Source organism: Hyalella azteca, unplaced genomic scaffold (assembly GCF_000764305.2).
Source record: "Hyalella azteca isolate HAZT.00-mixed unplaced genomic scaffold, Hazt_2.0.2 contig16697, whole genome shotgun sequence".
Lineage (NCBI taxonomy): Eukaryota > Metazoa > Arthropoda > Malacostraca > Amphipoda > Hyalellidae > Hyalella > Hyalella azteca.
In genome coordinates this window covers 126,321-144,899 of record NW_025946507.1, presented here as the reverse complement: position 1 = coordinate 144,899, position 18,579 = coordinate 126,321, and the positions used below count along the sequence as shown (strand labels likewise).

The 18,579-nt window shown below is 38.9% G+C and overlaps 1 protein-coding gene across 1 annotated transcript; it reads left to right on the top strand.

Moving 5' to 3' along the window:
• The first annotated feature begins 4,256 nt into the window (after positions 1–4,256).
• Positions 4,257–16,497, top strand: LOC108682890 (1,4-alpha-glucan-branching enzyme-like). Its single transcript, XM_047885009.1, has 16 exons — positions 4,257–4,389; positions 5,162–5,279; positions 6,421–6,590; positions 6,971–7,086; positions 7,901–8,064; positions 8,396–8,409; positions 8,477–8,563; positions 9,406–9,496; positions 10,387–10,596; positions 11,063–11,134; positions 12,322–12,493; positions 12,926–13,135; positions 13,703–13,902; positions 15,078–15,096; positions 15,445–15,552; positions 16,393–16,497. Exons 2-16 carry the CDS (start codon positions 5,173–5,175, stop codon positions 16,495–16,497), a joined length of 1,845 nt encoding a protein of 614 aa, XP_047740965.1. The 5' UTR covers positions 4,257–4,389; positions 5,162–5,172.
• Positions 16,498–18,579: the final 2,082 nt, after the last annotated feature.

Genomic DNA, 18,579 nt, shown 5'->3' with positions numbered 1-18,579 from the left:
TTATACAACAGAGCAAGCTTCAAGACGAAGCAGGTCAGAAACACGAAATTGTTCAGACCAGCAAACGACAACGCCGCCATCGCTGGCAAGGACCTGTTCGCCAGCTGCCGCCTATTTAAACCGGAGGTTTAAATAGGCGGCAGAGGTAACGTAGTAATAGGCGTAGTAACGTAATCATCACACAGCAGAGGTAAAGAGCCAGTTAGGAAGTTGGTGACGGGCACGACTGATGTCGACCTAAATTGCTTCAGAGAGATGTGCTCATGTGTTTCAAAGGACATTTATATATAGAGGACACACGACGCGCTCTCAACACACGACACCGGTCAAATGTGCCATGCATGCGAGAGCACACACGCGCGCTGTACTATATATGCACAAAATCTCTCGTCTTGCCACCACACTCGACTAGGAGTGCCCCGCTCACTAGGACCAGACCGTCTACTCACAGTTTGAGCACAGGTCGTGACGGTCATCGTAGCCGCGACAGCCAGGGTTTCCGTGGCAACTCCAGCTACCACAGGGGAAGAGGCCGCGGAGGCAACTCCTCCAACAGCAGAAGCGGCCTAGGCAACCGTCACCCCTTCAGGGGACAACAGCCTAAATCCTCCGGCGACAATAACGCGGCCAAGCCCGCTCCATCCGCCTCTACAAACTCCTCGATGCTATCTTCAAACAGTTCGAATCTAGACGCTTCCGCCTTCCGCGCATAACAACAGAGGACCTTCTGATTAAATGTCTCTTCTTAACAGATCTGGCATCCGGAAACCGAGCATCAGAGCTAGCTAACGCTTCTAGATCAGGGTGCTCCATCTCACCCGCCGACGTATCGATCGCAGTCCTACCGGGCTTCATCTACAAAAACAAGTCAGTAGACTGGTGTCCACCACCCATCTCTTTCCCTACATTGGGTGGGAAACATGCGTTATGCCCTGCTTACCACTTGAAGGAATACTTCATGGGAACACAGGAACCACGTCTTCTTGGAGCCCAAGTCTCATAAGCCATTCAACGCCGGGAGATGGAGATGCTTCTTTTGGCTGGCTCACGCCCTTCGTTCCTTCGGCGATTCTCCAGGAAATCCATCGGGCCACGACGTCCGCCGGGCTAGCCACTCCATCGCCTGGATGCGCAACGTATCCATGGAGGAGATCATGCGCAACGGCTTCTGGAGCACCCCCAACGTATTCATCCGTTGCTATCAGAGGACGTTATCGGTTCCCAAAATACAGTTCGTAGCAGGGAGCACGGTCATTAATTAGTGCCAACACTATTGTATCTAACATTTGCATTGCCCCACTAATTAAGTAAACCTTGGTTTAAATATCTCGATTGCTTCTTTTACCTCTCATGGGAGTCTGAAAGTTTCCTCCCCCAGACCCTAAAGGGTGACTTTGGTAGAAAAGCAAACAGCCTAAAACGGAGTTTGCTCTAATTATTTTCGTTTGAGGAACGAAAACAATCTAATTAGAGCTCGGAGTTTTAGGCTGTGCTGAGGCCACCTCCTCCCCAAACTTTATTACGCGGGCAGTGCTGCGATTGAAATTTAAGAGCACGTAAGCTGCGCCTACACCGCTGCTGCCGCTCAAGGTCAACGGAAGGAAAGCTGGCGATGGCGGAAATCATTTCCGCAGAGCGATGGCGGAAATCATTTCCGCAGAGCGATGGCGGCAATCATTTCCGCAGAGCTTTCTTCCTTTTTCTTTACGGATACGATTAAATTCGAGGAAGAAACAATCCAAAAGATCAAATAGAGCTTTCAACATGTTAAAAGCAAACAGCCTAAAACTCCGAGCTCTAATTAGATTGTTTTCGTTCCTCAAACGAAAATTATATTTCTATACCAGATTTCACAAATCTGGTAGCTATTTTCAGAAGGTGTCTGGTATGACTATTTTAGATCTGGTATTCTGGTATATTTGCCTGAATCTGGTATTTTTCTGACTTGCTGCATTAAGTTCCACCTCTGAAGTTTGAACTTCTTCCAGCGTAGGCGTGGATTAAATAGATTACCTTCGGACCGGTGCGACTAGAGGTTTACCGCCATTTTTGGAACCGCAAGTTTACCGCTTGATGAAATAACCCCGATCTAATCGTTAACATTTTACAAAAGTGCTTAGTGCAATATAAGCACGAGAGTGATTATTCTTGATCGATTACTGATCAGTGATGATATGGCCTAGGACGAGTGAGGTTGTCGAACTCATGGTTGAATTAAGTAAACTGATTTCTGCGACGCAAGCTCCATCATTTTTATTTGGTGGTTTTGAATTCTAGAGTGCCACTTGAATTCTGGGGTCCCATTCAATATTTCACTGATCTTGAAAATCATCATCCATTCATGGAACTGACTGCCTACTGAATCACTTGTCTACTTGACCTGTCTCCATTGCATTCTTGGAACGAGTGTTTCCGCAAGTCACCTATGTGAAAAACAAGCAACTAAATAAAATTTCAAGTAAGGTGCTGGAATCCCTAATTCGGACCAAAAGCTATCTGCTGCTCAGCCGCAACAAGTGATCACACCCGGAATGTTAGATTAATGCAAGTATGTACGAAAATAAGCAAAGGGAAGATGACCTGTTTCCGTGGCTTGCTCATGTTGAGCGAAGGGGAAGAAGTGCCACACTGCGATATAAAAGGAAAAAGTATCAATGTAATCAAGAAGAAAAGTGTCAAAATGTTCAAAACAGAGCGAAAAAATATAACGTGTTAAATTCGGCTAATTATCGTCAAGCCAGATAAATGCACAGAAAATAAGATGATTTTTTTTCTTATTCTAACCAACGTTTCTGACGAATAGTTTCATTAAATTTTGTGGTATTAGTCTGTTTTTAACAAAAAAATTTCTGGTATATTTCTGGTATTTTGAGCTAGGCAATATGGTATTCTCGCCAAGAAAATACCTGGCAACACTGCCGCGCGGCGCGCGCTAACCCGCGCTTTGAACACTAGTTGCCACCTAGACGTCAATGAGGATTGATGTAACCGAATTTGAGCTGTGTGCCATTGTTCTCGGGTGTGCTGCGGTCCGCATACAAGTGATATCAATTCTTTAATAGCTATCTACTAAGTGCCGCGCTTGCGTTTCATGAGGCATGGCCCCTGTCAATCGCTAGCTCGTCAATCGGTCAAGAAGCGCATGCAGAGGCTTCGACAACGTGTCAGTATTAATGAAACCGTATTAGATTGGATTTCAGTGCGTAGCGGCGGGCCACACGGAACTACGGAAGCATTCTCGGGCCTGTTTTATTCATAGAGTTTATAAACGATCTGCCAGAAGCTGTGTCTAGCGTGTGCTCGATGTATGCTGACGATACAAAAGTTTATAATGCAGTGAGGAATACGTCACAAAAAGTACAGTTGCAAAGTGATCTTGACAGGTTGCAAAGTGATCTTGACAAAAAGTGACCTTACGAGTCCACAAATTACTGATATTGTCTACTTATTTTTCAAATTTGAATAAAATCCGTTCATTGTTGATGGATTTATGGCTGATTGAGTTGAACGTAAAGTTAGGTTTTGCATTCTCAGTGCTCAGGCGAGTTCGCTCGCCTGCGTGTCGATTCGGTCGAAGTGTCGATTCGGTTCAATTACAAAGAATTTAAATATTTAATTTAGTGCTTCTTTGAGACATTATTTTCTCTGACAGAAATTTAACCATGTAACCTCTAATTAAATTTAATTTAGTTGAATTTGCAAACTTAAGCATTTAAAATTACATAGATGCTAAATAAGCTAATACAGGTTTATTGAGGCAGATGAAAATAGTTAGTTGCCATGCAGCCAGGAAGAGACGTCACTAAGCTTGGCGCCAACCTAGTCGAATCGAGCCAAATTTGTTGTAAGCGAAACATGATGCATGTGGAAGTCAAATCTACTGTGATACCTGCAATCAATTTTGCGCTTATGCAAAAGTTTGCTTATGTGCAAACTTTTTAGAACCACTAATTTATTTGTGTATGACGACTAATCTAAACAGACCTTGAAGTTGAATCGCAATAGACCTTAAGCTTGAGCTTGAAGTTGAATACGCAGCTCAAAATCTGCCGATGCATCTATCTTAAAAATTTCATTATTAATTTAGAAATAATGACTTTTAAAATCATATTATTAGGTGATGAATGAAACATCAAGTATGAATAACGTATCAAGTTGAACTGATCTACTTGTGTGAACGCGGTTCAAGGTCACGCGAGTGTGCCAATCTTCTGCATGCTTGAGCAGTCTAGGTGCCGGGCAGCCGAGGTACGCTGAGGCACCCGGCTGCCTGTATTTGTTATAAAGTTATTTAAGTGTATGCTACTTCTTAATACGTAACTGTGTACCGCTGAATTAATTATACTTTGAATGGGTTGTTTCGGTAGCTCTGTTGAGTTTTGACTAGTGGTGACTGGTGAGACAGCATCAAAACAATTCAATTAGGCTACAATTGTCCGCAACTTCACGCTCACGGGATGGCCTGGATAAGATTTAACAGTTTTATTTACAATTCCAATTACTAGCTTGATATTCATCATTGGCATTTTATTGAATGCTGATTACTGGTAACTGGAATAAAAAGTAATTGATCCTGTAAATTTTGAAAAGAAACTTGTTATTCAATTCTTTAATTCCAATTAGGCTAGGCCTATGGCTATACCTATAGCCTAGGCTACCTAGTAAAATTGATGCCCCTTGAAAGTTGAATCCTCTAATCAATTAATTGGGATAATATTTTTGTATGTAGATTTGGTGCAGAACATTCAACCATGTTCGATAAATTGACAGTTGACACCAATAATTGGCATAATTATACTGAAATTGCAGGTAAAGCAATCATTTCAACTTTCATGGTTGATTTCCAAAAATGGCAGGTTAAAAAATGGAGGTTTTTCTGAAGACTAATTTACTGAAAAAATTTGTAAGGAGTCAATCTTAGTAATAAAACTGTCCAGATTAATGGACATTTTAGCATTGGACAAGCATTGATGAATCTATGTGAAATTTGTGCATTATTTGTTGGAAAATAATACATAGGGCATTATTTTCAATTAAATATGGGAATAATTACAGTTGAAAAGAACAAAAGTATACAGGTTAGATATGATACAATGATAGATAAGTCAAGTTAGCATTTTGCAATGTCTTTCAGGATATTTATATTTTTTGAATTTTTCAGATTTCACAAATATGGCTTCCACATATCTGTCTCCTGAATCTATTGAACCTCCTCATCTGGAAAAACTTCTAACTCTGGACCCATACCTAAATGATCATAAGAAAGAAATTGTGCGCAGGTAAATATCATGATTAAACTAGTGTTACAAATTAATAACTTTTAACATACAGGTAACAGGGTGATTCATAGAAACTTATGGATTGGAAAGCTCAATTAAAAAAAGTAACAAATAATGATATCTTTACAATATAAACTTTATTGAAAAAGACATTACTTGAATTTTTGTATCACTTACTGACCTTGACTTGCTTAGTTTTAGAAACAACATCAGACAAATGACTTCCCCCTTTGTCAATGCATTCATTTAGTCAATTCTTGAAGTTCCATACCAACGGCACTGTTCAACTTGCCAAAGCATATTGATGGGTATGTTGATGATGGCTTGCCCTTGCCATATGCTGTTCTTCAAATAAGGTAGGGTCCTTGGACAATCATTGTAAACAATTGATCAAAACCCCATGAAAAAATCACACTGAGCCCAATCAAGGGATCAGGCCTGCCAAACTGATGAGGAGCTCTGCAAAATGTTGTCTCAGATGGTGACAACTCTGTAAAATGGCCATTAAAAAAGCACAAAGCTTTGCCAGCAAACGTACACTACTCACTTGGCCTATGGGCTATGAATAGTGGCAACTGACTAGGAAGGACACCAAACTTCATGATCTTGCCTTTCATATGCAATACTACCTGCCCTTTTCCTACAACATAGGGTTAGTTTGCCTACTAATAACTAAAAAATTGTTTTGATTATGCTAGAAAGATGTGGTTCAGTTTTTTTTACAAAATTTATTGCTTCTGTAGAAAGCTAGCAACTTAAGTGCTTCTGGCAAGGGTATTGCATTTATCATGGTTTTTAAATAGCTACCTGTATATGCAATGATTGTAGACAGCTATGGTATAAATGATGCAATCTAGCATTGCACTATTAATTAGTCTAAAAATCCTATACAACATTTTATGAAAATTAGAAAAAAAGCTTGCTGTCGCTTGTTATTTTTCAAGTGATGAATATTTGTTGCCATATTAGCCATCTATTTGATTGTTGCCACACAAGCCCATCTAATCTATTGTTGCCATACTAGCCCATTCTGACATCTGAAGTGATCCTTCATTACTTTGCTTCTGGATTTTTGAGAAATGTTCCAACCAAAGTGTAATCAATTCAAGTGGTATATATTCTAATGCTTTTTGTTTAACAGGTACTCTTGCATGCACAAAGTGTTGTCAGACCTGACTGCATCTGAAGGAGACTTTGGCAAGTTCACTCAAGCTTATAAAGAGTTTGGTCTCCTGGTGCAACCAGACAACTCTGTCACCAGTCTGGAGTGGGCTCCTGCTGCTCAACAACTCTACCTCAAAGGAGATTTCAGTGAGCCTATATCTCATGATATATTCAGCTTTTATAAGTCTATAGTAGGTCACATGTCATAGCTTGATGTAGTCTTAAGTCTATACTTAGCAGTTTATGTCTTGGTGCTTTAGGTTATCATCAGTCTTTAGTCTATTGCATGTCAAGCATTTATCTATCCACAGAGGACATCAGAGCAAATTCGTATAAAGAACAATTTAACTATAAGTAGCAGCCTTAATTTGTAACTTTAATTTGCCTCATTTCATTTGGCTGTTGTAATAAGAAGTTGCTTGGACTATGAAAGAAGTATCAACTATTGGGCACAATTTTATTGTGATGATCACTCTTATACTGTAAAAAGTTCATCATGTTTATTTGATTGCTTGTGATTCCCATAGATGGTTGGAATGGTACATCACATCCTTTCAAGAAGCTTGACTTTGGCAAATGGAGCATTCATATCCCTGCCAATGCTGACGGCTCCTGTCCCATCCCTCACCTTTCCCGTGTCAAGGTGACAATTGTCTGAGTTTACTTGAAGAAGAATAAAAAATTTCTTGGCCTTCTTTTGTGTTTGACTTTTGCAAATATTTGACTAAAAATTCTTACCATCCATATTGCAAACTCCCCAAATATTAAGTTTTCTCTGGTCCATCGTCATAAGTGTGTCTTATTCTTAAAATCTAAACGATAATATGCTCTTCTTTTGTTGTCATACTATCCCGTCCTGGGCCTATACTTTCAAAAGTCGCTAAGTGAACGTAAGTACTTACGCTCTATTTTCTTGTCTATGATTGGTGGATACTTTCAAAGCTCGCTATGTGAACGTAAGTACTTACGCTCTATTTTCTTGTCTATGATTGGTGGATTTTGCTTGAAAGGCCGTCAACGATTGGCTGATGAACTTACGATCTCTTTACTTTTTTGAAAGTATAGGCCCTGATGCTTGACATGCCCTGCTTTCCAGATTATCTGTATAAAATTTGTATCCAGTTTATTTTTTTACACAACATAACTGAAATTCTGCATCAATAGAATTTTGTTCGTTGGTAAAAGATTTTAGAACAAACATTTCTCGCATCATTGGTTTACCCACTGAGTTACATGGATCACACAAATGTACTTTGCGAGATGAAATTTAATAACTAGTGTTGTTCATAATTTTTCTGGGTATTTTCACTTGTAGTTCTGTCTTCTCACAATACAATAGTTTGTTTCGTTACTGCTTTGTTTTATTAACTTGTATTTTCAAGCCATATCTTCATCACTCTGTATCTTCAAAGCTGTTCAACTTTGTTTACGTATCAGTTAAAACTATGTTTTATTAGGTTGGAGTGACGACTGCGTCCGGTGAGTGTGTAGACAGGCTCTCCCCATGGGCATCTTATGTCTGCAAGCCACCAAAAGAAGAAGGCGTTGCTTATCAACATCATTTCTGGAACCCTCCTAAAGATCAGGTATCACAGACACTGCTTCATATCACTACAAACATGTTTTAGAATAAAGCTAAAAGAATCTGATATGTACCTGATGCCTAATTCTTATGATGATCAATTACTCTTCGTGGTGCATAATTATATATGTATAAATCAGTATAATGAATGTATTTACGTAACAATTTTAAAGTTTAATAGACTTTAGTTGCATCGTATTTCTACAGAATATGCATATTTTCTTATTTACTATTTTGATCAGCAAGTGAAGTGTTCAATAATAGCCTAAAAATCAAGTTTCCACTTCTTATTCAAATTCTTTCATTTTTGTGAGGCCATTAGTTGTAGATAGGTTAGATTATGGTTATGAAACCATTACGTCCTGCCTAGGATAGTTAAAGCAGGTCACTTCTTTGTGCTTGTAGTAGTCAAAAGTGTTGGTGCTAATGTTTTATTTTTTGTGTTCCTTAGGTTTGTTTAAATTCCACTATTATTGTGATCGTGTCGGCACCTACCAGGAGTTCCGCGACAACGTCCTGCCTAGGATAGTTAAAGCAGGTCACTTCTTTGTGCTTATTTTACGATTATTATTTATTCACTTATTTTATATGACCACATGAGACTGTGCGGTCTTGTGGTCCTGCGTGCCTTGATGAGACACAAGACTGTGTGGTCTTGTGGTCCTGCGTGTTGTTAAAGCAGGTCACTTCAAAGTAGTCAAAAGTGTTGGTGTTATTGTTCTTTTTTGTGTTCCTTATGGTTGTTTAACTGCCACTATTATTGTTGTTGTGGTTGTTGCTTGTGACGTCGGCGTATACTAATGCGCGAGGTAGCGGTTCAGGCAACTAACGTGATAGAGGATCGGAAGAATGTGAAATAATGCAAAATTCGCGGGTAAGTAAGAGTACCCACGAAGTCTCTATTGAGCAAGGAGAAGAAAAAAGTATTTTTTTCTCAGTCATTTGGCCAAATATGCGACTCTGGCCAGGAACCGAGATTTGACATAGATCGGGGGCTGCAATCGTAGTCACAATTTCTTTTAATTATTGTTTATTCTTATATTTTGATTCCTAGGCATTCACTATTATTATGAATATTTTCTTTCTTACCTGAAAATGAACGCTAGTTTGTTTGAAGACTCATTTGAAGGAAAAAGAATTCTCCCCGCTGATAAGAAAAATCATGTTCCCCTTTAATTTCGTAATAAATGCTGTTTCTTATTCAGCCTTATAATTATTTCTTTGAAATGCATGAATGGTAGAAGGTGCAATTGCTTTGATTCCTCCCTCTCATTCCCTCATTGTAGTAATATTGAATTATTTAGCACTATTCTCATCAGTGAACTTCATCATCAAGTATCTCCTTATTAAACGAAATAATAATGAGCTCATTATTTTCAGGCTACAACACCGTGCAGATCATGGCTGTCATGGAGCATGCATACTACGCATCTTTCGGGTACCAGGTGACCAGCTTCTTTGCTGCCTCCAGGTCAGTGTTCGCTGCATGTTATCGCTCCTATCTTTACTCATGCTGATGCATTTGTCCGTTATAATGCAAGTCTTCAAAGAACCGTTAGTGCTTGAATGTAGTATGTTGATGCATTTGCCCGTTATAATGCAAGTCATTAAAGAACCGTTAGTGTTTGAATGTAGTGAAAGTTAATAAAATACAATGATATTTCAACACATCTGCACAAGAGATGTATATATAATATTATTGTGTTTTTCATTGACTGTAATTATGATGCTGATGAATTTTTTGTTCTAGAAGTTGAGAAGTCCTGTCTCACAAGGAATCGCGTGTTATTGATATTATTATTGAATCATTTAAGGTGATTTTTGTATCCCACTTAATCATAATTTTAGTCCTAGTAAGATGCTTTGATGAGGCCCGGGGGCCAGCTGCTACCCAAGAACATTCCTTTGTACGTTCGATGGCATTGAAATAAATCTATATAGAGAAATTAAGCATGCCCGACAAGCTGAAATTCTGTCCCTTTCTTATCAATGATCAGTGTCAGCTTGAACAGGCTAAAGCCTGACGACAAAGGATTATTGAATTCGTGTTAGCAATAAATATTTTTTGTGTTTTTGATCTCCTCGTCATATTATCACGAACAGTTTTGTAACAATTTACTTATATGGGAGACTAAATACCATGAGAAATGTTAGAGCGATTCGGTTTTCTCACTTGGGTTTAGGACTCTTAAGCCTAAATAAATGTACAATTTGTACGTCTTAAGAACTTGATAGTTATGGTTGATGTTGATTTAATTAATTTAAATATGCCAAGAAACTTGATAGTTATGGTTGATGTTAATTTAATGAAATCAAATATTATTATTCTGTTATTGTATTGCTATATACTTTTTTCTCCAGCCGTTACGGGACTCCAGAAGATCTGAAGTCGCTGATAGACACGGCCCACGGGTTGGGGCTGACTGTGTTGCTGGACGTGGTGCACTCGCACGCCTCCAAGAACTCCCTGGACGGCCTGAACATGTTCGACGGCAGCGACTCTTGCTACTTCCATGCTGGTGGCCGCGGCAACCACGACCTCTGGGACTCCAGGCTCTTCAACTACTCTAAGTGCGGCGCATAGCATCACAGTGTTGATGATCAGGGAATTTCAGTACCGGTACTTATTTTGATCACGACCTCTGGGACTCTAGGCTCTTCAACTACTCTAAGTGCGGCGCATAGCATCACAGTGTTGATTAGAAAATTCAGTAATTTTGGCCATCACTTCGTGAGGCTGCAGACACGTCAATCTAGTCCTATTGTGGCACGATTTACGGGCAGATCCTAGTATTGACGATACTGTAATGTAGAAAATTATCTGTTTATTTGCCAGCATTCCCAATACAAATATTTATATTTGTGTCGTTATTCCGTTTAATCATATTGCTTCTAATGACTAGCATTATTCTCTCAATGCAACTCACTGGTATATTTTGCTCTTGCATTTTGTATATTTTAGGCAGTGCAGACATTTTCTTAATAACTGTTGCGCACGTTATTATTTATTATTAATTAACGTACACGTTGTTGGCAGCTGGGAGGTATTGCGATTCTTGCTGTCCAACCTGCGCTGGTACATGGACGAGTATCGCTTTGATGGATTCAGGTGAGAAATTGAAATAATTCTTTCATCATAAGTGAAAAAATATAACTAAGTACTCACTGCAGTGAATGACAGAGAGCGCATTTTCTCGTCGACGAAAACACGAAGTCACGGACTGACAGACAGACGGATGGACATGGCGAGCACAATAGTGCATTTTTTCCATTAATGAGAAAAGGCGCTAAAAATGATCGGAATTAGAAAATGATGAAAATTAATTCTGAAATTAGTACCTAGAATCTAGATATTTTTCAATGGAACCCATCTCATGCCAGGCGATGAAAAAATTCTTTCATTGTGCCAGCAGTGTTCCTGAATGAATTGGCAGAAAGTCTTGCACTAAATGGTTAAGACTTGCTCTCAATATAATGGATTAGCAGTAACCAGGCTGAGCAGTTACATGATTCAATGATGTTAATTATCTGCAATTTTTATTTATAGCGTCCGTTAACACAGGCTTTTAGCGGACACATGTGTGAAGTTTTCCCAGCATGTTTAACTTTTCTCAAATGTATCCTCAAGGGCCACGCCGGCTTAACCTGCTTTGCTGGATAAACTTGCAACACCAGGTTTTACTGCTAATTATTTATTACAATCTTAAGGACAACTTTATATTGACCTGCTAGCTATCTTGCCCTGGAAATGTTCATTTTTTGCTCCGAATGCTCCTAAGCAAATGTATATATTGGAATTCATGTTTAATATATACATTTCTTCATTGTCTTCTTCTTGATGAGCGGATTTCTAAGTTTAAATTTATTAATTGAAAATTTTTTACCTTATATATGCTAGTTTTAAACCTGCAGGTGTATAAAAGCTCACAATTTCCTTCAGAATTATTTTTGCTGTTGCATTTAACAGCGAAAATTTGTTTATTTCCATAATAATCCGTCGGTTTGCTTATTTTCCTGATTGATGATTGAATAACTTAATATCGTAAATTATAGTCCTCAATCATTGCTTACAATCATTGATTATATTTTATTCATCACCAACATTGTGAGCCATCATAAATAAATAATTCAAACCGTCTGCCAATCAGAAGGCTATCAAATCTTTGCCTATGATGTAGGTATTAGTTTCCTTAATGTGTCAAGATTATTAACAGCAAGCAATAATCAATCAAGAAATAAAACCGTCCTTCAATCAGTCCACAATCATTTCTTTGCCTTTAATGCATTAGTTGACAGGTTTGACGGCGTGACGTCTATGCTGTATCACTCGCACGGTATCGGCGAAGGCTTCAGTGGCGACTATCGTGAATACTTCGGCCTCAACGTCGATACCGAAGCTCTCTGCTACCTCATGCTAGCCAACTACATGCTTCATGAATTCTACCCCAACGTCATCACCATCTCCGAGGTGAGGCAATCTCCCTCCAACTACATGCTTCATGAATTCTAACCCAACGTCATCACCATCTCCGAGGTAAGGCAATCTCCCTCCAACTACATGCTTCATGAATTCTACCCCAACGTCATCACCATCTCCGAGGTGAGGCAATTTTTACCCGATGTAGAACAATCAAGATAATTTTTTCTGTAATGCGATGGCATTGTTATACGAGGTGAAGGCATTAGTCCGAAGTCAGCTTATCATTGTAAGTTATTATTTTCTGCTGCGTTCCACTAGTGCAAGAGTATGGGAGTGAAAGTTCTGATCAGCTGTTCAATTTTACACGGCCTAGATTTTTTTATCGTTATCAAAATCACCGATTTAGGAATTTTCTCACAAGTTCTGAATAGAAATAAAGCTAAAATTGGTTTTCAATCATAATTTAATCTGTTTGAACAGGATGTGTCGGGAATGCCTGCGCTTTGCCGGCCCGTTGCAGAAGGAGGCGGTGGCTTCGACTACCGCTTGGGCATGGCTATCCCCGACCAGTGGATTAAGATGCTCAAGGAGAGCACGGACGAACAGTGGGACATGAACAAGATCGTGCACACCCTCGAGAACAGGCGCTATAAAGAGAAGACTATTGCTTATGCTGAGAGCCACGACCAGGTCACGTCTACTTCGCTTAATTTTCAAATATTTGTATGACTTAGGGTAGAAAATTATTGTTGTGGTCAACTTCGGATAGCGAGCTGCGAAGACCTTTGCATGCTTTCACTGGCTCTTTTAATTTGTCACATTATCATGTACTTGTGGAAAGGAAAGCTTAACTTTGTACTACAGAAGATCGGCATTGACTTACCGTTTAATTTTGACTGTTGGTTCTGTGACCTCTGAATAGGCAATGATGGAATGAAATTTAAGCTTGTAATCCTTGACCTGTTTGGCCGCTATTTCCTTTTTCTCTGTAAGTCGCTTTGTGTATCATGACTTGTTGGACACATATGCCAGAGGCTACTCATTGAATACAATGCAAGGAAATTTTTGTGATGCAATTTGATCTTTATCATGCAATTATTACCATACCGCAGTCCATTAATTATTATTTGAAGGGCTGTGGTGTTTCCAAGACCTCCAGCATGATTACTCTTGCGAGTATGTCTAAAGTAATGTGTGGTGTTCCTAGCCTTGTTGTTCAAGTACTCTTGTGTCTGAAGTCAAGTCCTGTGTTTGCAGGCGCTTGTGGGGGACAAGACCATCGCGTTCTGGCTGATGGACAAGGAGATGTACACGTCGATGTCGACGATCAGCCCGCCGTCCCTGATCGTGGACCGCGGCATTGCGCTGCACAAGATGATCAGGCTCATCACGCACGTGCTCGGCGGGGAGGGCTACCTTAACTTCATGGGTCAGAGACCTTACTATATAATATTATGAATGGTTTACATGAGCAGGCTCATCACTCACGTGCTCGGCGGGGAGGGCTACCTAACTTCATGGGTCAGGGACCTTACTATATAATATTATCAATGGTTACATGATCAGGCTCATTATTTGATCGGTGTGATGGCTACCTTAGCTTCATGGGTCAGAGATCTTACTAAGTAATATTATTAATGGTTACATGATCAGGCTCATTACATTTGCTCGGTGTAAGGGCTACCTTACCTTTATGGGTCAGGGACCTTACTATATAACATTATTAATGGTTTACATGATGAGGCTCATTACATTTGTTCGGTGGGTAGGGCTAGGTACCTCAACTTCATTGCTGGAGACTCGACCTATCGAATACGAAAAAATGTTGAACATTGATATACCATTTGCAGAAAAGTTTTGCGTCATCTACACTTGAACATATCTAAATGACACGAATAAAAAGGAAATTATTTCCATTCTTGTAGCGAATGATAAAATTGTAATAGGCCCCGAGTTCGGTCGGTATCTTCACAATTCTGAAGAAAATTATTTCTTGTCCTTGTAATTTAGTCTCGCTTTATTAGGGACAATGAGTTCGGTCGGTTTATAGTCCTCAAGCCTTGGGTTGTGATAGGGAAACCATTTTTCTAGTCCTAGAAATTTAGCCTCGAATTGTTACAGTCAATGGATTTGCTCAGCGTCTAGATCACAATTGTGATAGGGAAACTTTCAGTTTACTGTCAGTCAACTTTTTATCTGTCAATTTTCAGTTGACTGATAGGGATCAGTCAACTTTAAGGTCCTGGCAGTCAACTTTAAGGTCCTGTCAGTCAACTTTAAGGTCCTGACAGTCAACTTTAAGGTCCTGGCAGTCAACTTTAAGGTCCTGTCAGTCAACTTTAAGGTCCTGTCAGTCAAATTTAAGGTCCTGTCAGTTAACTTTAAGGTCCTGTCAGTCAACTTTAAGATCCTGGCAGTCAACTGTAAGGTCATGGCAGTCAACTTTAAGGTCCTGGCAGTCAACTTTAAGGTCCTGTCAGTTAACTTTGAGGTCCTGTCAGTTAACTTTAAGGTCCTGGCAGTCAACTTTAGGATCCTGGCAGTCAACTGTAAGGTCATGGCAGTCAACTTTAAGGTCCTGGCAGTCAACTGTAAGGTCCTGGCGGTCAACTGTAAGGTCTCTTTAAAACAGCTGGCTGTCAGCTGACCCTGTGAGTACAACCGTATCGGTTCTTTAAAACAGCTGGCTGTCAGCTGACCCAGTGAGTACAACCGTGTCGGTTCTATTAAAGTAGTAATGCTGCAGTGGAGGCTCGCTAGCACCTGTATTCCAAACGATGCTTGCTTGGGACGTACCTAGTAGTAAGTTTTCCAAAGGTTGATTGGGAGATTGTTTGTTTCAAGTTGTTGGTTTTCCAAACGTTGATTGTGACGCTTTTTGTTCCAAGTAATAGGTTTACCTAGCATTGCTTTGGACGTTGGTTGATTAAGAAATAGGTTTAGCCATATGTGTTCGAAGTATTGGGTATTAACTTTGAAACCATTTCATGTTTGTGAAGGCGTACACGAGCACCAAGCACGAGGGTGACAAGGTGATTGTGTGTGAGCGAGCGGACGTGGTGTTCGTCTTCAACTTCCACTGGGATAAGAGCTTCGCCGACTACAAGGTGATTTTTGAATAAATGAAGATCTTCTTCAAAAAAGACCAACCTGAATTATGAATGATATTTCTTTCATCAAAAAGTGTAATTCCACTTTCTGAAGTGCTGGTAAACTATCGATTTCTTCTTACCAGCTTTGTGCTCATAGTTTTAATTAGTTTTGTCTCACTCGATCGAACACTTTGTCCCACATTTTTGACTGTCACTGTCCTCTATCTCACCAATTTAATAAGAGTTCGCTTTACAACATTTTTTCTTTACATTGAAACTCATGACTAACAATAATACCGATTCACTGGTAACTCATTCTATATTAATAGAAGATTATTCGAAAAAATATCTTAATTTCTTATTTGCAAAGAAATAATTGACAAAAAGAGAAGAATCTTTGAATGCATTATAATTAATTTTGCACCTATGTAATTTGTCAATTCGTTATAAGTGCGCAGGTAATTTAGAGACTGACAGGGTTGTGACAAATAATGAACTAGTTTCTAGCATATCTAAAGCATGGACAAATCCGGTACCTAAATTATTACATGGAGTTAACCCAATGAACTCAATTAATTACCTTAAAAATGTTTAATTTATTGTTTTCTAGTTGCGATATTATCTTGAAATGAAGATTCGATGATCCGTAAAGATTTAAAGAAAGGAGATCGAGTATAGAACTTTTTATTTTTTGGTTTATTTTTAGAATCGAGGAAGGTAACACGGTTGTAAAATTTAGACGCTTTTTACTCCATTTTTTAATTGTTAGCAGTGATTGTATTGGTAACATTAGTTGTATTTATGACACAAATTTTATCAGTGACAACAATGTAGTAGATGACGTTGCGTGTGCAGATCGGCGTGCATTACCCCGGGCAGTACCGCATTGTGCTGGACACAGACCTGCCGGAGTACGGGGGACAAGGACGCCTCGACCATTTGAACATTTTTGGGTTATAGATTCTTACCGATCAGAGGCTCCAGCATACCAATTAATATATGACATTTAAATTGGCCTAAAGTTGCAAAGAAACGAGATTTTAGCTATTATTATAGATAGATATCTCACTCCTGCTGGGAGTTTCAATCCATTGTAGGTCTGTTGGAAAACGTCACTTCCCGCTGGTATCGCGATAATCTCTTCCATACCGTGATTAATGACAGGTCGATAGTTGATGTGACATTATTACCTTTAGCTCTACGAGTTGCTCGTTATGATGAATGCTTTATTAATTGTATTGTTGCTACACGTCACTAGGCTTGATGGCAGCTATTGTTAAGTTTTAGTTAACCATGCATTTACGTTAATTTGTTACTGTGGGTGCATTTCAGCTTTCTTTGCATGTGGTCCGCGTACCACTTAACTCGAGGCTTCTTTACTTAGAATTCCTGCCACTTCAAACCGTTTATAAAATTTATTTGAGAAAACTCTTGATTCGAAATTCTGATGTGGTTAAAAAATTTCCTTTCAAACCGTTCTGACTGGAAATGAACTACGCATAATGCAATCCGAATCCGACCTGTAGAGATCTTGATTAGTCGAAACTCAACTAAGGCGTTTGCTTTGTTCTCTTCACGAATCCTGGATGAATAGTGCTTGTTCAATTTTCAAGTCCTCTATTCGGTATAGGAGTAAAAAAGAGTAAATGTTGAGATGTATTTCAAAAATATTCAATAACGGAATTGTATTCCAGAAACCAGTACAGTCGCTCGAAAAATAATCAAATTCGAAGGAAGGATAAATAAAATATTTCAAAGCTCAACGTATGTATGTATGAAAAAGTTATAACACATTTTATTTTTCTATATATTGATGCATTGTGATCGTCTCTGGACTCGAAAATGATCAAATTCTCATAACATTTTCGCTTAAGTAGATGCTAAGTAGGGCGAGTTAATTTCTCAGCCTGAGAGTCCTAAATAAGTAGGTAACTTGTTTATAATATCATTATACATACAGCTTTAGTATAGACTTGCGACTTCCTTCACAGTATAAGTTGAATGAGAACGTGCTGGTCAAAATTCAGTGCCATATCTCTAGTCTTTAGCTTTCGAGGATATTTTTTTCGAATCGTTAACTCAAAATACAGAACTCAACCCAACCTCCAACTAAGTCTTGAGTCGAGTGAACTTTCGAACTAGAATTAAATAATATAGAAGCTAGGAACGTTTTTTTAATGTGTCCTATCACTTCAAGGAGTATGTTTTTCTTTTATCGAAGTTAGTTTCATTCGTAAGTGCCGGAGTACGTTCAAAAGAAATTCGTTAAGTTCCGGATTCGTTCAGAAGAAAACTGGTGTTGCAAAATAGATTCTTTGTTTGCCAATCTCGCGTAATGGGTACAATGCTATCACGAGTTTGTTCACTCTGCTCGGAACAGCTTCATGCTACTCTTATTTAGAGCGTCATGTTCCCTTATGCCTAGATTGTAGGGACGATTAAAAAAAATGTTACCGACATATTAACATTCTGGACAGAATTATTGACATGGAACACTAGCATGCTTATGCACTATATATTATCTAGGCCCTTCTTCTAGGGCGTTAAAATAGTTTGAATTAGAAGGCATACCAGAATATTAGTCTGTCCGTCTAATAGAAAGGCGGCTTACATTAAAAATGCTAAACATTGACGAGGTGTCTATTGTGCAGTGAATTGTGAAAAAAACGAGAGCTAAAATATTAATATTTCATTACCTATTTTTACACACTTCATGAAAAATAGTTTTATTTCGTTTCTGAAATATATTAGTACTAAAATTGAATCCGTTATATTTCCTGAACAACTCTAATTGTACAACTAAATCTCTCAGGTCTCTAGTGAAAAACTTAACATTCTGCAAGGATTATTCAGAGCATTATTTTTATACAGAGACTTTCTAGAACAACCGAAGCCTTTATCTTGAACCTTGTTATGTGCGCGAAGCAATTCAGAACGTCTGAAAGTTGTACATAAAATATATGCAATATTACATCCGTTTCTCTAACCTTGAAGACTTGCTTCTAAATCCCGCGTTTCAGAAGTTCCGTCTTTGTTATCTAT